Source organism: Oryza brachyantha, chromosome 1, assembly GCF_000231095.2.
Source record: "Oryza brachyantha chromosome 1, ObraRS2, whole genome shotgun sequence".
Taxonomy (NCBI): Eukaryota; Viridiplantae; Streptophyta; class Magnoliopsida; order Poales; family Poaceae; genus Oryza; species Oryza brachyantha.
This window is the reverse complement of record NC_023163.2, coordinates 30,473,019-30,494,045: the sequence shown is the minus strand read 5'-3', so window position 1 is coordinate 30,494,045 and position 21,027 is coordinate 30,473,019. Positions and strand designations below refer to the sequence as shown.

General features: G+C 41.9%; 3 protein-coding genes across 3 annotated transcripts; 2 read left to right on the top strand and 1 right to left on the bottom strand.

Moving 5' to 3' along the window:
- Positions 1–110: 110 nt before the first annotated feature.
- Positions 111–3,770, top strand: LOC102701507 (magnesium transporter MRS2-F). The gene is made up of 6 exons (XM_015832790.2): positions 111–587; positions 1,092–1,340; positions 1,696–1,824; positions 2,338–2,480; positions 2,609–2,744; positions 3,097–3,770. The coding sequence occupies exons 1-6, from the start codon at positions 228–230 to the stop codon at positions 3,400–3,402; spliced, it is 1,323 nt and encodes a 440-aa protein (XP_015688276.2). The 5' UTR covers positions 111–227; the 3' UTR covers positions 3,403–3,770.
- Positions 3,771–6,281: 2,511 nt separating this feature from the next.
- Positions 6,282–11,210, bottom strand: LOC102701230 (BTB/POZ and TAZ domain-containing protein 2). The gene is made up of 5 exons (XM_015836731.2): positions 10,967–11,210; positions 10,664–10,833; positions 8,697–9,003; positions 6,837–7,150; positions 6,282–6,747 (listed from the first exon to the last, which is right to left on the bottom strand). The coding sequence occupies exons 1-5, from the start codon at positions 11,072–11,074 to the stop codon at positions 6,600–6,602; spliced, it is 1,047 nt and encodes a 348-aa protein (XP_015692217.2). The 5' UTR covers positions 11,075–11,210; the 3' UTR covers positions 6,282–6,599.
- A 5,547-nt stretch (positions 11,211–16,757) lies between these two features.
- LOC102716915 (TBC1 domain family member 13-like) lies at positions 16,758–20,547 on the top strand. Its single transcript, XM_040524846.1, is given in 10 exon segments — positions 16,758–16,853; positions 16,959–17,051; positions 17,544–17,648; positions 17,796–17,822; positions 17,824–17,949; positions 18,466–18,564; positions 18,637–18,765; positions 18,898–19,077; positions 19,330–19,446; positions 19,532–20,547. Coding segments are annotated over 10 exon segments (1,092 nt in total). The 5' UTR covers positions 16,758–16,787; the 3' UTR covers positions 19,682–20,547.
- Positions 20,548–21,027: the final 480 nt, after the last annotated feature.

Genomic DNA, 21,027 nt, shown 5'->3' with positions numbered 1-21,027 from the left:
TAGTGATCCTGGTATTTTGCAAAAAAAATCCTTTCTAGAATCGAGTAATCTCACTAAAAATATTTACGTTTAGGCCCTCCAATTCTCCGCGTGTCTCTCTTCTCAGCCAACCACCGCCGCGTGCCGACCTCCCGGACACCCGGCTCCCGCGAACGCATCCTCCCCTTCTCCTCCACATTTCCGTGAACGATTCCAACCGAAACCCTAACCCTAGGGGGGAGGGAAGGATGAGGCCGTCGGTGGCGCTGGGCGGCGGCGGGAGGCGGAAGGCGGGCGCGGCTGCCGCCGCCGCGAGCCGGGAGTGGCTGGTTGTGCCGGCGTCGGGGCAGGCGCGGGTGGAGGAGGCCGGGAAGCACGCGGTGATGGCGCGGACGGGGCTGCCGGCGCGGGACCTGAGGGTGCTGGACCCGCTGCTGTCGTACCCTTCCACGATCCTGGGCCGGGAGCGCGCCATCGTCGTCAACCTGGAGCGCGTCAAGGCCGTGATCACCGCCGCCGAGGTGCTGCTCCCCAACTCCAAGGACCCCGCCTTCTCGAGCTTTGTCTGCGACCTGCAGGCCCGCGTTCTCGCCTCGTCCTCCGACCAGGTCCAACACCACCACCCCTCCCCCTGCTATATTTATATATGAAGAATCATGGTATGAGTTCTGAGCTTTTGGTAGACGGAACTGCCCTGGATTCATATTGCCCTTTTGCTTATATAATGGATAATGGATGTGATAGGATTTATATGGTAGAAGTGGTTGGAGTGGCTAAGAATTACAATATATCCCCAGCACATCTTGTGGGATTATTTGTTTATCAAAGTTGCCATTAGGCTGCTCTTGAATACATTTGTGAGGGCGCATGTAGCTTTATACATTTATTTTCTATTGGTTTCCTCAGTTAACTTTGCACCTTAGTGATAATAGCCATTGTGAGATAGTTGCAAACCAAGATGAAATGGATTAGCAGATGCAGAAGGATCTGGCGAAGCCACCCAGGCTGGCGCATAGGCAGAGCAATAGATGATGGATTACTTCTATGTGCTGACCAAAAATGATGCTGTTTTAGAGGGGTTATATCACTAAATGCCTTTTCTTCTTTATTAGGCTGCAGAGTTTACTGATATGGATGGCGAATCATCTGCGGTTACTTCACCATTTCCTGCTCTGATTTCATCCAAAGCAAACGGAGTGGGGATGGCTAACATGAATGCCAATGTGGTAGGCGGAATGACTCACAGCAACAGTATGCCCACATTGACTGCTACAAAAGATGGAAACACCAAGGTTTTACCTTTTGAATTCCGAGCACTTGAAGTGTGCCTTGAGTCAGCCTGTAGATCCCTAGAAGAGGAAGTAAGTGTTTTTCCATACGTGATCTGTCTAAATTTTGGTGAAGTTATTCAAATTCATGTATGGAACTGAACTGATATCAAGCTTTGGTACATACTAAGTCATTTTTATGATTATTTGATAACTAAGTCATTGTTGTTATGTACTATGTAGAATATTAAGTAATTTATTAAAATGTGCTGGTTAAGTGGCTAAAAGAACTTGAGTCCAAGCCCTTTCGAGAGACATCTAGAAATTTGATATGCATGGTTCTTCAGAATAGCTGTGGAAGAGTCGTTCGCATGCTTCTTGTAGAAACAGATAGTTTGTAAAATAACTTACTTAATGTTGCTAGTGTCTAACCCATTTCCCTCTTCAGACATCGACTCTGGAGCAAGAGGCATATCCGGCACTAGATGAGCTGACTTCAAAGATAAGCACACTAAATCTTGAGCGAGTTAGGCAAATCAAGAGCCGCCTGGTTGCAATATCTGGCCGTGTTCAGAAGGTAGGGAATATATATTTTTTATCACTTCATGTCAACCTGCCTTTAGGTTCTTTTGTTCTCAGTTTGAATTAAATCTTATTTATATTGCTCTCATTTTTTGGAGATTGAAACACAGTGGTATCTTGTGTTTATGGTTGTATGCTTCTATCTGATGGTTATGGCTTTATGCTTCAAACTATTTTTTTCCGGTTAAGTGCAATTGCTATATCATAGTAGGTGTTATCAGACATGATTAGTTGTTTCCTTCTACTGGCTGCAAGAGTACTTGTTTAACCTTAAAAGTTGTGCGGAGAACTTTCCCTCACCTGGCACACCATTTCTTCACACCCGCTGGCCGGATACCACAGCCACAGCCTGCAACAACGCCATGCATGTGTGTGCACACGCAAGCATTGATCTCTTGTTGTCCTACATAATTTCCTCACAAGTTTGTTCGCTTTTCTTCTTGATATTTTTCCCTTGCAAAATTCGCTGAATGCATTCCACCATTGTCAATATAATGATTTCTTATAGGTGAGGGATGAACTTGAACATTTATTGGATGATGAAATGGACATGGCTGAAATGTATTTGACAGAAAAACTTACCCGACAAGAAAACAGTGAGACTTCATCTAGGGTTGAGGTTGATGATCCTTCTCAACTGGAGGATGAAAGGTAAGTCATAAGCATGTCTAAATTTCCTGGAAAGTATGAAACAAGATGTATTCTTGTGAGTTCTATCCATAATCAGCCATGTTTGTTTCTAACTCGCTATGCATGCATACCATTTTATATCTGTCTAGGGATGAAGATTATAGAAGTGAGGCAGAAGTAAGCAATGGTAGCTTTATTGGCTATAAGCCACACATTGAAGAACTGGAGATGCTTTTGGAGGCCTACTTCGTGCAAATTGATGGCACGCTTAATAAGCTATCCCATGTAATAGACTTCAACCTTCCCTTTTCCTTGTATTGTTCAAAGTGCTCTTACAAGTTATTATCTGTTGTCAGCAAGTCTATTTTTTTGACCGAGATTGTTAGCAAGGATATGACCAAAGAACCGACAATTTTATAATGTTCTGTGCATTTATGTTAACTGCTTGGTGGTGCATTGCATTTCATGAATCCATTGGCATTGACTCTTTCTTTTCCTCATTGATTTCATTGGAGGTTATTTACAACGATCTATTGTTTTGACTCTGCATAGTTGTGTAGTTGAGGGTTAATAAACTAATTCTTATGTGCTATGTGCATATGCTCTGAGATTTGACATTTCTTTTCCATGCTTGCAGCTGAGAGAGTATGTTGATGATACAGAAGATTACATCAACATCATGCTGGATGATAAGCAAAATCAACTTCTACAGATGGGGGTCATGCTCTCTACTGCAACTGTCGTCATTACTGCTGGAGTGGCTGTTGTTGGTATTTTTGGTATGAATATTGGTATATCGCTTTATACTGATCCTACAAATGATGACGAGAAACGAGCATCAAACATGAGATTTTGGGAAACCACTTTGGGAACAATTGCTGGCTGCACGATTATGTACATAGTAGCCATGGGTTGGGGGAAGAGAAGTGGACTACTGCAATAATGAAGGTGCCATGATGCATCACAAGTTGACAAATGCTGTTTAGACAACGTGTGGCTCTATTGTATGCTTATTTAGCATGCATAACTGTTGCCCTGACGGCTTAAATGTGCAAGGAACAGTGAGGTGAAAAGAAGTGATCTCTTATGTACACTTTATGCGGCGATGGGTAATATAACTGAGAGATGTATTATGATGTTACTCAGTTTTTGATACTTCGTATGGGTGCGCGATTGTTTGTCAAACAAGGTGCAGACCATTGCTGCATTCCATTGTAATATTCTGTGCTCTGCCATATATGTAAGCTTCTTGTAAGCTGTAAATGAACTACTACTACATAAAGAAATACACGAGCCTGGTTAGTGTTGGCACTCTGCTTGGATTACCAAACCCAAAAATTCGTTTTATTTCTGGGACGGTGGGAGTACTCTGCCAACTCTTACTTCTGTTTGTTTTAAGAACAGTTTTATCTCCTTCGATTGCTGTTTAGGCTATAGATATCAGAATTATGTCAGTACTACGAAAACTGCATTTGGGCCCATCTGTAAATGGGGGCCCATAATAAGTTCCAGTAACACGCGGCACTCGGCCTGCTAAGCCCAAAAGAGGTTGTGCGCGAGTGCGTGTGTGTATCCCCTTCCCTTGTCCCGGAGACGCAAATCCCAAATCCGTCGCGGAGCGAGAGCGAGAGCGAGAGAAAGGGAGACAGGGAGGGGGAGATCGGAGAAGACGACGACGATGGTGAAGGTGGCGACCTACTTCGCCATGACCTTCGGCGCGTTCCTCTTCTGGCAGTCCATGGACAAGGTCCACGTCTGGATCGCCCTCCACCAGGACGAGAAGGTAACGCTAGTTTCCTGCCCTAATTTCACTTTTCCCCACTCCCCACCGCACCAATTTCATCAGCTCGGCGCGTCAGATCTAGGTTTTTTCTGCGCGCGATTGGTCCACATGGGTGTTAGGCTGTGCTGTGCTGGGGTTTGCCCGATCCGTCCTGGCCTGATGAACCGCGGATTATTGGATTGGGGTTGGATCGTTTGAGTTTAGGCTTCAGATTTGAAACCTAGGCTTCTTAAGTTAGTGGCTGTGATGCCCTCTCGTGGCTTACTTTTATAAAAAGGTGTATAGACTCGGATTCTTATTTGAAATCTGAAACAAAGATTGGAGTGTTACTGTAATCACAACGAAAATAATGGCTACATCTGAAATGAAATCTATGGCACAGCAAGCACTAATGCAATGTAAGCACCAGGAAATCTCAGGTTTGCAGAAATGCATGTGAGCCCAATATGATTCTGCTGTGTGAAGGAACTGTTGTAGCATGTAGGCTATCGTGCAGTACTCACTGCCTAATGCCATACCCTGATGTTACATGGAGCTCACATTAAGCGTGAACTTCCCACTGACAACTACTCCTAGTAACCTGTATTCATATAGTTCTGCAGGGCTCTTACTAGGTTGAATCACCCAAATATGGCTTATAACCTAGTATGTGCAAGGTTCAAGCTCAAGTATTTTGCTACTATGCTGTTCTCTTGGTTTGTTGCATTTGTCTCACATTAAGGGTAATTTCTCATGAACAACTTGCAACCTACTTGCCAAAAATATCACATCGGTTGTTTGTTATATACTCCTACGCCAGCATTTCAATGCTGCAATTGATCATCAATCTTGACTGCACTGAAATGGTATTGGATGGCAAAGGATAGTGTCCAAACTCATTAGAGGTAGGAGTAAAATTGTTTGACTTTATATGCATGTTCACTTTTGTTTGCTCCTCATTTGTGTGGATTGCTATTGAGACAAGTGGGCATCAGGTGCGTAACTTCTGCCTGAATTTTCTTTAATGCTAGATTGAAAGACAAACTTGAAGGTTCTTGTGCTATATACCTCTGTGTGCTCTTTCCATAAAAATCACGTCTACCTGGCCACCATTATATACATACCCACCACCGAAACTGCAGTGACTTAGTCTGAAACACCCTGGTGCAAATTGATGTCTATAATATTATGCATGTACAAGAGTGTTTATTTGAATCTGCTGAAAGTGGTTTTGTTCTTTCAGAAAGAGAGGATGGAAAGGGAGCTGGAGATAAAGAGAATGCAAGCAGAGCTAATGGCCCAAGCAAAAGAGAGTGAATCATGATTATCATTTGGCAATGGTTTTAGAGTTGCTTTGTCATATTTCTTCCTTCGGGTGTACTTTCCAAGTGATAATGCTTGGCTGATGTATGCTCGACACCTCCAATAAACAAGAGGTCTTATAACCTTTTATCAAATGCAAGCGGCTATGCTCATGATGAGTTATTTGCGGTTTGTATTATATAAAACAGCCAACCACAGCTCCATCTCTTTGGTTTGCCTTATTATTTTATATCCATTTCATATATGTTTGAGCAGGTTTTTTTTTCTGTTAAGCAAATGTCTCATGTTCAGAACACGATATTTCAGCATCTTGGTTGCTATTCTAACGAACTATTCGCATTTCTAAATAACAAAATATAGTCTTGTTTGCACTGCCTTCTTTTGAGTTCGATTTCATTCTTCCATAGCATTCTTTTGCATTATAGAGTATATTTTGCTTGACCACTGCATCATGAATAAATTACGACTTTGTGAGCTTTATGGTACTCGAGGAACCCAACGTACAAAAGTAAAGTAAACAAATGATAAACGATTGAGGCCTGATCTAATATTTTCCTTATCAAGGTTTCTTGAAAACCAGCTTGGGTCCTTCATATTCAAGGTTTGTGCACTAAGAAAAAGGTGTCGGTTTGGGCCATCGTTGTCTTGAATGTTGTGTTTTAGGTTGACCTCGCCATTAGCTAGCTTACTAAGGGAAAGAACAAAAAAAAATGTCTCTGAAAGAAATGTAATCGTCGATGCAGGCATCATTCGTCATGATTTACCAAATACCTTGCAATTATATGTTTATTTAACATACAGGCAATTTTTACAACAAATTTAAGCCCATTTCTCACCACAGAAAGAACAAAGAACTCTACAAAGAGAAGACAGTGAAGTAACTCAAGCTTGAGAGACCAAACCATCTTAAAGAAACCAAAAAAAAAAGAAAAAAAAAATAGGTCACTTCAATACACTCATCCCCTATGCTTATCTAGTACTACAGTACACTCCAACTAAAACATACTGTACTCTAATTCTTAAACTGTCTCAGGCTGATGCCGTGATTACACTTGCTAGCACTGAGAGCAACTCATCTGCCTCCTCTTGCCCAGGGAAGACATGGCCCTTGCAACCTTCACCTTCTTCACCAGAAGCCCCCATTTGTCGTCGTCATCGCCGGCCTTCGCCGCCGCCTTCTGCTCCTCCTTTCGCCTGAACTGCCTGCACGACACAACACAAGATTGGTTACCTTTTCACGATCAAAACCAGATCATCGGTGCAATGCCAACTCGCCGATGCGTGTAACTCACATGCAGAGAGGGGTGTTGCAGCGGCCGTCGGGGAGGTCGCAGAGCGCGGAGTGGAGGCGGAGCAGCTGCCACATGCGCTGGCACCGCGTGCAGCTGGCGCGGTGGCACCGGGAGAAGTGGCGGATCAGGAGCTGCAGGCCGCGGCACGCCGTCGCGTACGCCGGGCACGGCGCCGGCGCCGGCGCCGGCGCCCGCCCCACCGGGCCGACCTCCGTGCACCCCTCCTCGCAGATGTGGGTCAGGCAACCCATCGCCTCGCTCAGCTCCACGTACACCCCCTGCTCCGCCCTCTTACGCCGCCACCTCCGCCGCCGCTGCACGCACCATCCACGCCGGACAAAAAACCAATCAACAACCATAAACTCGTAACCAAAAGAAAAAAAAAACTATCGAGTTCTAGTCAATTCAAAAGAAAAAAAAACAATTAGCCATGGTATTAGTACTCAGTATTTTGTCGGTTCTTGTCAAAATCAGAGTCATTCGACATTACAACCTTAACAAAAACGTTGGTAGGATTGGGAAGCTTCGAGACGGTAAGCGTTTTGCCGTCCATTTCGACGTGGTTGGACCGACCGGCCTAGCCTACCCAAGGGCCAAGGCACAAGAAACTCTTATCCACCAACCAACCAACCACGAAACGCAGAGGCACGACTTGATATGAAATGTGCGCATGAGTGCGACACGGTGGCCCCCGGGCATGACCACCGGTTTCAGGGACCGAAATGCTTTGAAAGATCCGGTAAAATACGCTCGCAAACATGCTCCCCTGGTGCACGGCCCACCTTCAAATCCGCCCCTGCATTTCGGTCTCACTGGAACCGTGTGTCACCCAAGGTATCCTAAAGCGTCAACATTATAAATTTTATCGTTCTTTTGAAAAAGTCTATCTTAGAGATTGCAGAGATACTAAGTAAGTGTAGCTAGGCCTGCTGATGGATTGGATGAAAATAGGTTAAATAGGTTGGTTTTAATTTAGATTATGTTTGGTTGGGTGCAAATGGATTGTAACTTCAGATGGTCTGGATTGGATTGGGTTACAGAGACAAATGGATTTATATGGACTGGATTTGGTTAGGTTATTTTAGGTTCTAAATGGATTAAACCCATGGAGGGTAAATGGATCTTTTAATTGGATAGCTAATGGATAAGATAATAGACATACGTGGGTCCACATGTAGAAATCAACCAAAATTTGCACAAAGTTGATTTTATACATAACAGATCATTTCACTAAATTTCAGTCAAATTTGATAAACTTTTATAGTGTGAACGCGAGTTTTAAAATTTTAGATCCGGGTTTATACATATCAAATGGTGCATCTATTTTACAAGAGTGGGTTGAATCCATTTTAATCAAATGGGTTGGTGCGGGTTAGGCTAAAATCAAAGTTGGATTGGTTTGGATTGGATCCCAATGAAGAATAATTGGTACGGGTTGGTTTAATAGACTAATTAGCAAAGAAATGGATTAGAGCGGATTTGGATTGGATTACAATCCACTGACAGGCTTAAGTGTAGCATTCGTAAAAGACCTCTGGTGAAATATGTAGCACGTCACATGAGTGTGTTCGCAAACAGGAAAATTCAAAGTTTTATGGCTGTTTTATATCAATAGAAAATCGTATAAAATTGTACGGTGTGATAAGGGCCGTACCTAAGTAGGTAGTTAGGTGGGACCGTGACAACTCCTTTTTTTCCATTAAGAACCGTTCTATATTATTTTATTATTACTTAATTAAAATAATATTTGTATTTATGATTTTCGGTGTTTAAGAATTTTAATATATAATGTTACTTGTGGCACGGGACTATCTAAAGAAAAATTAATGGCCACGCCGCTGGTGTGGATGGAAGTGTTACCAGGTCGGCGTCGTGGAGGAGCTGGAGGATGTCGAGCTCGAGCCAGGGGTCGTTCTCCTGGAGGAAGCGCCACGCCTCCGTCTTCTCCACGGCCTTGAACTCCTTGGCGAGCAGCTTGGTGCACCGCAGGTGCAGCTGCGGCGCGTCGCACAGCCCGGCCAGCTGCATCGTGTCCACCACCGTCTCCGCCGTCAGCCGCGACCCGATCGCCTCCTCGCACCGCCGCTTCAGCCACGGCACCCGGTACGCGTGCGCCAGCACCAGCAACTGCACCGCGCTCTTCTCGTCAATCTCCTCCTCATCACCGCTGCACATTAATCAAAAACCAATCGATAAAATCAGTGACTTGATTGTTTATACTTATATATATATATATATATATATATGAACTTATTAGCATCCATATAAAACTCGTTAAATGTCTTTATTTTCTAAGAAATAAAAAAAACAAGAAGGTCTCCATGCGTTTCAAACGGATCGGGACGATGGACGGTTACGGAGGTTCCTATCTCTCCTCATCGACACGCAAAAAAGGGACAATTTTTTTCAATCCACAAGCAGTAGTAATACTAAAACCCAACACGAGATGATGGCTGAGGCGGCGAGCGGTCCCGTCCGTGCAAGCCACACCAGCGACAGCAACGGCTTTTTCCTGCGATCGCCGCAGCGTCTTGCTTGGCCTTGGCCGGCCGGTTGGTTGGTCGCCCCGGAGCCGCGCACTGACGCTAGCAAGGCGAGGGTTGCAACTAGGCAGGCGCTACCACACGACGCCACCACCAACACCAACCAAAAACCAAAAAGAAAAACCAGCCGTCGGGTCCAGTAGTTGTCGCCGCCTCGCTTTACTGTTACCTTTTCTCGTCCTTTCTTTCTTTTTTTTTTTCCCCTCTCCCTTCCGTCGCCGTCGCCGGCGAGGCCGGGCTGGATTCTGCTCCACGAGATCCCGTGATCGGCTTGACGGCTCTTGCAATCGGCATGGTTTCGTATGGCTCTGTGAGGTTTTGGTGCTGTGCTTTTGTTTGTGTGTGTGTGTGGTTGTGTCATTTGGCTTGTCAGTTGGCTGGCACAGTTGATGAGGGGCAGAAAAAATCGGCAAATTGGACAACTAGGAGTCTGGGAGGGGGGCTCTATCACGGAGACTCCACCTATGATGTGTCTAATCACTTGGAGAGATTCTTGGAGTGGTCCATTGGATCTGGGAGACTGCAAGCTCTGATTGGTCAGGATGAAAATATCCTTGGTTTAGCCGGGCCAGGGATGATATGACTGCTGAAATAGCAAGGGTTAAAACTTTAAGCACAAGATTTTGTCTGTTTTTTCATTTTTTGAGCGACATTCGCTCTGAATGTTTAGCAGTGAAGCGTATTTGCAGCTACTATTGTTTATCGTGTCACTGTGTCAGGATACACCAAAAAAGGCACGGAATGTCGACATCATTTCGTTGTAACAATCGATTTGAAAGTTTGCTAGCAATTACTACTACTATAATTAACAAGAAAGAATTTACTAGCAATTACTAAACTGCTAAAACATTGCCTCTACTAAACTACAGCAATTACTAGAAATACTAGTGGTGAAGCATATTTGCAGCTACTGTTTATCGTGTCACTATGTCAGGATACATAAAAACACAGGAATTTCGACATTAATTCGTTCTATCAATCGGTTTCAGAGTTTACTAGCAATTACTACTACCATGATCAACAAGAAAGAACTTACTCCCTACTAAATATACTAAACTAAAAGTTAGAATTTTCAACTAAATACACTATGAAAGGAAGTTTCTTGTCAGCGTGGCCTACACATGTGCCATGTTTTTCTTTTCTCCTCGTGTGTTAATTAATACAACCAATTAGTCTTCGCGGACCATTAATTCTTCGACTAATTTGCTCGGCTCGCAAGAAACGGTTGCGCGAAACAGTAAACAGCAATCCCATCCTAGTGGGGAATGGACGAGAGCACGGTACCTGCTGCCGGCGTAGAGGAGGCGGACGAAGGCCGCCGCGGCGTCGTCGGTGACGCCGCGGATCCGGACGACTGCTCTGCCAACCTTGCCTCCGCCGCCGCCGGCGGCGGCGGCGGCGTCCTTCTTCAGGCGGCGCTGCAGGATGCTCTCCAGCACCGGCGACGCCGACGCCTGTTGATTCAGAGACCAAACAAAGAACGGCAAGTTGCCTCTTCAGAACGGCAGACGCCGACCAGAATTGACCACACAAACGCACCCCTATCAAAGAAAAGGTTCAAGAATCGCTGGAGAAGAAGAGGCTTACAAGAACAGAGGAATGCGCGGGGATCCTCCGGCGACCGGAGGAGGTGACGACCTCGACGTCGGCAGCGGCTGCGGCGGCGGAGGCGGCGGCAACCCGAGGCTGGCACATCTCGTGCACGTACGGGTGAGCAGGTGAATCCCCTGAAGGATGGGAGGAAGGAGGAATCGTGAGGAGGAAAAAAATATCTGGGAAGAGAGCGAAATGTTCAGCAGAGGCGTCGCGGCGCGCGAGCAGTAGTACTGCGCATCTGGGAGGCCAATTGCCGCGGTTTTTTGAACGCTTATATAGAAGCAAAAGCATAGCTCTTTTTCGCCGTGGCCCCCAGTAAAAATTTTATTTTCACATAAGCCCTTTAAGTGTACCCCGATGAGGTTTTCTAAAACATGCTTTCTCAGTCGTTACCGTCCTGTGATCCTATCTTGCTATCAAACGTCAATAACTTATGTTACCACGCACATATATTCAAACATGTGTATTTGGTTATTTTATCCATAAAATAGCCAATTGTGTTTTTTCATTTTGAACATAAATGATAGGTAGCTGGAGCGAGCCTGTCAGGATAAACCAAATAATAAATAGCAACCATAGATCATTAAAATCGTCGAAGTAAGATATTGACCAACTAATTTAAAACTATATTATGACTTTATGAGTAAGTTTTACAAGCCTATACCAAATTATTGTAAAATTGTATATTTCAAAACACACTCTTCGTTATACTAGGTAAATGTTTTACCTATATTTATATGGATGCTAATGAATTTAGACGTGAATAAACTATATATACATTGATCAATGATAAATCTAGATAGAATCAAAAAGTTTTACGATATAAAACGGAGGTAGTATATCACAAAAGTACACATTTAACTCATATTTATTATAAAAATATAGATATAATGTCTCATCTCATGAAAACACAGATTTAATAGTCATAAAAGACTACAGAGTTTAGAGTTTATAGACATATCACTATTGGTTTTAAAAAGATGTAGTTTTGAAAATTGAAATTAAATAATGTAGTTTTCTAATGTTTTAAATATATACTTCATTATTTTTTATTTGATGTTGTTGACTCATAGATATATGTTTAACCATTCATCTTACTAAAAACATAAAACTATTAATAATTTTGTTATGATTTGATTTATTAGTAAGGTAACTTTAAGTTTGACTTATATTTTTCATATTGCAAATAATTCTGAATAAAACGAAATGTCAAACTTAACAACGCCCAATACGAAAAAAACGGAATGGAGTAGTTTTGTGAATTTTTTTTGGTGATAAATATTTTTTTTAGATAATGGATAAAAGATTTGGTGATAAATATATACAATACACATTCTTAAATCTATAATTTCACAATGGTTTGATCAAAGTATATTGTTCATGACTCCATTACTAAAAATAAAAATAACATTAGTTCAATGATCACTCATGGTAACTAATACGACTTATTTAGTTTTTTTTGACAAAAACTTATTTAGTTACTACAAGTGGCCGACAGAACACGGATAGCATCTAAACCCAACAAGCCCCTCTACGGAATTTACAAGCACCCGAGGGAGCAAACCGCAAAATCTGGCCGGCCAAAAACGCGAGTGCTGACGTGCGCGTGCGCGGTCGAGTCGCACGCAGGGGCCGCGTGGTCTAAACCGGCTCTTGGAACGAGCAAGCGCCACATAGGCTACCCCACAGCGCCGACGTGGCACCTCCCCGTGGGCCCCGCCGCGCTCCGCGTCCTCATCCCCAGCACGGACAAGAGAAGCAACCGCCGGTGACAGCTCAGCATCGGCCCTCGCCGCGCGGGTCGCCGCTACACCTCGGCTCTATCCGGGGGAGGGCACTTCCGACGTGGCAGGTTATTAGTTTAGTCCCACGTACGGTGCGGGCCCACTGTTTTAGTTACTAATCGCGTAATTAGCAAGTTGGGCCGTGTGGTTTTATGGGGATGTCTCGGCCACATGCATGGACAGCCGACGTGGCCAAGAGGGTGCTTAGGGTTTTTCTGGCATATCTCATTCAGATTAACTATGTGCTAAGCTGTTGCATGACGATTGCATGCATGTTGCATTAGGATGGTGTTTTTTTCATGAGATATTTAGAATTTCTCTGTTTCTATGCTAGCTATTTAATAATATAAATTACTGAATTAAATACTTTTAAGTTTAAAAATTGCTATAGGTTGGTCAAGTTAAAAACTTTTGCACAAAACATAAGTTTTAGTAATTAAACAACTTGCCAACAAAAACACAAAATCTATCTTTAGAAAAGAAACAGAACCAGACATTGGTCTATAATTCTCTTCAACTTATGTGAAATCATCATACAAATTTCAAAAATAGTAAAATACTACATTAGCTTAGCTCTAATCTAAGTTTTTTTCGGTCCCAACAAAAAGTAGACATAAGTATAGAAATTCTATAAATAGTTCCATCGAATTGACATCTACTGTACTTAAATGTGCACTTTTTGAGCACTTTTGCTGCTTCGGAGTGCCAAGGGTTAGTTCCAAGAATATACAAATCCATGGTCAGTTAATTAATTAATTTGTCCATGAAAGGAAGAGAGATTCATGCATATAGCGAGGAAAAAACCTGTGCTGGTTATACCTAGCTTTCTGCTGAGCATACCTTTTTCTCGAGCTCTAAGTACTGCATATACCAAACATCATGGCCTAAAGAATATTTGATTGATTTATCGGTTAAGACAGATATAGATTGGTAGATCCCTTGAGATATCTGATCACTTCGTTTACCAAACAAACGCTAGCTGGTTTTCTTCCGGTATGGTTTGACCTTTCAGACACGCTATTTCTGACCCTTGAGAAGAGGTTAATTTGCTTGCCCCTTGCATCAAGCCAATGTCACAAGAACAGTAATCACTAATCAATGAATAAAGTGGTGACTGCTAATAATGACAGCATTTAAGCTTGTGTGTGCATGCATGACACTGTTGCTGCCGGCGCTGTCGGCTTCAGAGTTGATCAGCTGCAAAAAAAAAAAAAACAAACAAACAAACAAAAACAAAAATAATAAAAGATCGCGTACCGGATCTCCGCATCACAGATTCATCAGTTCAATCTTCTGTTCAAATGGCAAAGCACCAAACTTTACCTGTACTACATGGGAATTACCTGCTCTGATTTGCAGGTAATGAAAAAGACCTGTGCCAATTAGGATGCAGGGATGAAACACATGGTTGATTACGAGCATTCATCTGCAAGCTGCAACCTAGCTACTCCATTATGGTCAGCCTTTTTGTGATTTTTGTATCAGGCCAGCTAATTTCCCCATTTATAAGACTAATATATACCACATGGAAAATGCTCTGAAAAGCTGACCCATAACAGAGATCAGTTCATCACAACGCTTGTATATTGCAACTAACAGAGCACAGTTCATCTAGAAAAAGACCAAATTGTTATTGGCCTGGTCAAATTCAGACTTATAAGCTCTACCTGATCTAGGAACTAACATTATATATGCAGTGACAAAAATATACGTCACTTTGTTATCTGGAGTGTAAAATACTTGGTATACATGCGTGTACACATACACCTGACCTTCTGACCTGCTCACACAGCTTATCCCCTCTAACGTTATTACACCATTTTTGTTTTTGCTTATATACTTATAAGCCAAATTTTTAACATTAAATTTAGAATTAATTTTGAGGATTTTTTTCATTTTAGTTTATTATCTAGCATTTGCTTTTATATCACCGAGATCACTTACGCAAAAGTTTTATTCGTAAAATATTTTTCTTTCACAAATATACCGTTTAGTTAAAGATGACCCTTTTCATTTTCTTGCAGGGCATTCCTATCTACTTCTTCGTCTCAGCTTCCTGCACTGTAAACTACTTGATCCTGACAGAGATTGTGTGCCAAACACGAGAGGATATTTATAATCTTGTCGTCACTATCGTCACAATCCAATGAAAACATCCTTCACAAGTTTTTTTTTCAGGTATCAAAAGGATTAGTAGTTCACAACAAAACCGTACAAGTTGTGTGAACTATTTTTTTTTTTCCAGTGTGTGGCTAATCTTTAACAGAGAGCATGTTGTCATTTGTCGAGTCCATTGCTCCTTCTCCTTATCTTTGCTTCTAATCATACGCTAAATATCTAGTACTAATATATATTAATTATCATGTGGTGTTGGTAACTCACGGACACTCCATGTACAGATGGACTTGTACTTCTCTCCTTCTTAACGCAATGATACGCAGATCTCCAATATATTTCAGAAGAAAAAAAAACATAATATGATATGACAAAAAAAATTCTCAGCTCCTGGTTAGTTTTCTTGCTGGGCTTTTCACTTCCAGTGTGTGGCTAATCTTAACAGAGAGCATGTTGTCATTGTCCAGTCCATTGCTCTCCTTATCTTTGCTTCTGATCATCTGTACTTCTATAAACATGGCTAGTGATGGCCACCACTAACTCCTTTTTTTTTTATCTATACACTATTTTTAAAAGAAAAAATAATGGTGGATTTCATATATTAACCGTTCCTACTCACTCTACTGTGAGAATGGAAAAAACCGTGAGACAAATATATGTAATAATTAAAATATGACACATAAAATAAAATATTAATAGCATGTTATGATATTTTTTAAAATTAAATCTTGTTGCAACTCACGGGCAATGTGCTATCATACTAAATATCTAGTGCTGATATATCAATTATCACGTGGTGTTGGTAACGCACGGAGACTCCATATACAGATGGACTCGTACTTCTCTCCTTAACGCAATGATACGCAGATCTCCCATATATTTGACAAAAATAACATGATATGATATGAAAAAAAAATCTCAGCTCCTGGTTAGTTTTTTTTTTTTCTTTGCTGGGTCTTCACTTCCAGTGTGTGGCTAATCTTAACAGAGAGCATGTTGTCTTTTGTCCAGTACATTGCTCTCTATCCTTATCTTTGCTTCTAACCATACGCTAAATATCTAGTACTAACAATCTCATTAAGGCCGAGTTCGGCTGGGGTGTTAATTAACTTGTCCCGACGCAGAAAACATAAAACATAGTAATAGATTAGTACATGATTAATTAATTATCAAACAATATAAAATGGATTAATATGATTTTTTGAAACAACTTTCCTATAGAAAATTTTTGTAAAAAATACACCGTTTAACCGTTCGGGAAGCGTGCACACGAAAAACGAGACAAATAAGTTAACTCAAGGAGGGATGACGAATGCGGTCTAAATATATTAATTATCATGTGGTGTTGGTAACGCATGGAGACTCCATGTACAGATGTACTTGTACTTCTCTCCTTCTTAATGCAATGATACACGGATCTCCCATATATTTGAGATGAGAAAAAAAACATAATATGATACGAAAAATAAAATTCTCACCTACTGGTTAGTTTTCTTGCTGGGCTTTCGCTTCCAGCTTATGGGCTCCAGAAGATGGGCTGAAAATATCGGCTCACTTTACGATCTTAGTTGGAGTATGGGTTACAAAGGGGAATTAAGTTCCCCTAAGGTCCTTATATCAACTAATCATATTTTCGTCCTCCAAACCAAAAAAAAATACTATAAAAAACGGTGCAAAATAAGTTCTAAAATTATTTGAAGGGTGATTTCGGCTGACGTGACCTATTACACCTGGTATCATGGTTTAGGGACAAAAGTTGAACTCGTTATTAAGTTAAGGGACATCAAATAAATTTACTGCTTACAAAGGCCCATGTGGCATTAATGAGGCCCGTGAAGTGGGCCCTACCTAACCATGAAAAGTCAGCATACAATATGATGATTTCTAAAGTCATCCAAAAAATTTCTAAATCCATGGCGAGCTCGCCGCGATCCCCGCCGGAGTTCGAAATCTCGCGGCAGTCCCGTCTCCTCGCGGCGGTGAGGTTTCCTGAAGATATCGCATTATTAGCCTCCGTCCTGTCGTATTAGCTTGTTGTTGTTCATCTTTGACTGGTCGTTCTGTGGGTTGGGGAACTGGCGCAGCTGTCGAAGAAGGTGATAGATCTCGATGAGCTGAGGATGCTGGCTGCTCAGGGAGTTCCGGACGGCGCCGCCGTCCGTCCGACTGTGTGGAAGGTGCTCTCGATTGGCTTGTTTTTGCATTAATCTCGGATCGTTCCGTAGGTTCAGTTTGGAGGTTAGGTTTATGAGATGAGGGCAATGGCGGTAGATTACTCTCTGTTGTGTTCTAGATTTTGTTAGACAATTATCCTACTGTCTTATGTTACTGATCGTTGTGTACACATGTCCATTATATGATGCTAATGTCCGGGTTAAAAAAAATTGAGCCATATGGTTCTTTTGATGCTAATGTCCGGGTTAAAAAAAAATTGAGCCATATGGTTCTTTTGTTTAGTGTTGTTGTTTTTTAATAAAATTAATTTGATGTGGTCATTGTGCTAGCCTTCAGACAATTTTCCTTATATGGTGCTAATGTCTGGTTAAATAAAATTGGCCTATGGTTCTTATATTGTTTACTATTGTTTTCTTAAAATTAATTTGATGTGGTCAGTGTTCCAACCTTCAAAAATAAAAAAATTGGTGACAAAGCATATGTTAGTTTTGCAGCTTTTACTGGGCTATGTACCGAATGATCGCGCACTGTGGGAGCAGGAGTTAGCAAAGAAGAGATCACAGTATGCAGCCTTCAAAGAAGAGTTCCTTTGTAATCCTGTATGATACTTCATATTCAGATTCTCTGTCTCTATCTTGATCGCAACTATAAGTTACAGATGCGTTGTAGTGTGTAGCACCTGGAATTCCCTTTTACTTTTTTAAACCTCACTTAAAAGAAGAGATCCTGAATCATAACTCTGCTAGGTAGATGGAAATTGCACGGCGACAGGAATTAGAAGGTCAAGGGAGCGATTCTGCAGGGAACATCAATAACGGGTTGCTTCATAGGTTGGAGGTAACCAAAGAAGAGCACCCATTGAGCCTTGGGAAGACTAGTGCGTGGAATCAGTTCTTTGAGGTGCACACTGTTGCCTCTCGATGTTAACTTTTGGGTGGTGTTTGTCTACAAATTCTTTTCACATTGTGACTAGTTGCTTCTTGTTAGATCCTTTACTCTTATGAAATACACTTAAATCTTACTGTATCAGAACTATGTTGGTTCCAGTAGCAGGTTTGCTTACATTCCTTTTAAACAGTTACAGGCATGTTTTAGAGCGTTTGTGATTTGATCATAGGACTAACCAAGCCTGACTAGTGCAGTATATACCACTTGACATTATAGCAGTTCTAAACAATGATGCTCCTATATCAATTTGTTATTTCCGGGATTACAGAATTAGGCAAATACTTGCTGGTAAACTATTTGAAGCAAATGTTTTTTTAGAACCAAGTAGGCTCGCGTCTTAGATCATAGTTTTTGGGAGTATCAAACACCTTTTGGTGTGCGTACCCCCTGTTTACGTTTGTCACCACACCATGCATCATCCTTATGTTGCTAATGTATATAACCTTTGAAATTATACCTTGCACACAGTATTCAGAGATTATGGAGCAAATTGACCGTGATGTGAAGCGCACTCACCCTGACATGCATTTTTTCTGTGGAGATTCGTCTTTTGCAAAGTCCAATCAGGTGAGCTCCACTATCTAAGCCTAAACAGTCGAATGCTCAGTAACCTGACTAATCATTGGCCATCCTAACCAGGAATCTCTGAAAAATGTACTGATTATATTTGCAAAGCTAAATGCTGGAATACGTTATGTACAAGGGATGAATGAAATTTTGGCACCGCTCTTCTTTGTGTTTCGGAGTGATCCAGATGATAAAAATGCTGTATGGAGTAAGCAGTTGTTTTAATATATATATGCTTAACATCCTGTACAATTTAGAGCAGACTGTAGGCAGTTGCTGTTCGTCAATGTTGGACTATCTAAGCGATGATTTTGCTATCTGGAATCCCTACAGAACTTTGCAGAAGCTGATTCTTTCTTCTGCTTCGTGGAGTTACTTAGTGGGTTTAGAGACAACTTCTGCCAGAAACTAGACAACAGTGCTGTTGGCATTCAAGGTACTCTCTTAAAACTGTCGCAACTTGTTGCGAAGTATGACGGAGAGCTTCAGCGTCATTTGGAAATAACAACAGAAGTAAGTCGGTTCTTCACTTCTTTGTACTGAGTACTGGCATTCCTGGTGTGTTTAGTGTGGTCCTCTGACAGACTTGCTTTATGTAGTGTTCAAACTATACATTGCATCTATTTCGATCTGGCATGGACCTAATATTCTTACAGTAGTTTTGTCATCATGCTACGAAACATTTGTAGCAGGAAATCCGCACTACTGCCACTACTATCCTTATTTGTGCCTGCAGCAAAATAATCACAAGCATGGTTTCTGCAGATTAATCCTCAGTTCTACGCGTTCCGGTGGATTACTCTACTGTTAACCCAGGAGTTCAACTTTGCTGACACTATTCATATATGGGACACACTATTAAGTGATCCTGATGGTCCTCAGGTAGCAAACAAAACAACCTGGTTTATCCTGCAAAACTTTTGTTTTTCCAGTTCGTCGACTGAAACGTTATCTGCTGAGAGTGCAGGAGACCTTGCTCAGAATCTGCTGCGCAATGTTGATTCTTGTCCGGAAACGCCTATTGGCCGGTGATTTCACTTCCAATCTCAAGCTCCTGCAGAACTACCCCCCAACAAACATCAGCCACCTCCTTTACGTCGCAAACAAGCTGCACTGAACTGAAAGCTGAACCTCTTCTGAAAGACTGGAAGCAACCGACCCTCTGCTACACTCATTCAGTTAAAACTGTAACCGCATTGCCCCCAGCTATATTTATTCACTTAAAACTGTACTAACTGCATTGCAGAACCACGTATCCTTACGATGCTAAATACAACAGCTCGTTACAATGCTAATTACAACAGCCAGTCTGCCTGCTTCAACCAAATCTGGGACACAAGCCATGATTCATCCATCCATCCATCCAGGATTCCAGTTTGACATGGGCAGCACTGCAACAGTGAATATCCATCCATCCATCCGTTACTGCTGCTAGTGCCATCCTCCTGTGCCTCCCTCCAAAAGTCACACACTACAGAGATGGAACTGGAGAGTCCATGTACACATATAAAAACGAGCATGCACAGACATGCGTATCAGTGTATGGTGTATCTTTCTTTCTACCACTGCTGGCCCATCATCCTGGAACAGTGCCGTTCCGGTAGGGGAGAAGCAGAAGCTTCACCGGTGCCCGAAAGGCTACAGGAGCTGGCAGGCTACAGTTGCTGCCACTCCATTTCTTTCCCCCATTTTGATCCCCAGAAACGCGGGAAAAAACGCAGAAACTTTTGCTTTCCGTGCCCTTTTTTTTCCTTTGTCGTAGCTAATGGCGGCCCATTTCGGTGCAAGGCGACCTCACCGAGAGGTGCTGGCCTACTCTCGCAGCCTTGCAGTTGCAGGATTAGTACTGTAGCTTTGCCTGTGCGAAACCACGGCTCTTGACGGATAGCAGTGTCAAAACATATGAGCTGGAGTACATTTGATTTGATAGTGATTTGACACTTGAGACACGTTAATTCTACAGGAAAAACTATGCTGTATGTAGAAGCGATTTATTTTTAGTCTCTTGTTCCATCGAATGTATTATAAATTGTAAACGTAAACTATTAATAAAACTTATCTATAATTTTAGACTAATTTGTGAGACGAATCTATTGAGCCTAATTAATCCATAATTAGCCTATGTGATGTTATAGTAAACATGCTCTAATTATTGATTAATTAGGCTTAAAAAATTAGTCTCGTGGATTATCACTCATTTATAAAATTAATTTTTTTATTAGTCTATATTTAATACTTAAAATTAGTATCCAAACATCCAATATGACATGAGGCTAAAAAGTTTAGCCCGTCTAAATAACCCCTAATGCCCACTGTCTGGGTAGCTAGGCTTGTCACGGTGAAGAGTAAAAATTTGGAACGGCAAGCGAAACACGGATGCATTAGCCTGGGAGAGAAAAAAATACGGTTGCGACCGCTAGTTTGTCCTGCTCAGGCCACAGGAGAGGAGCAGCAGCAGCAGTA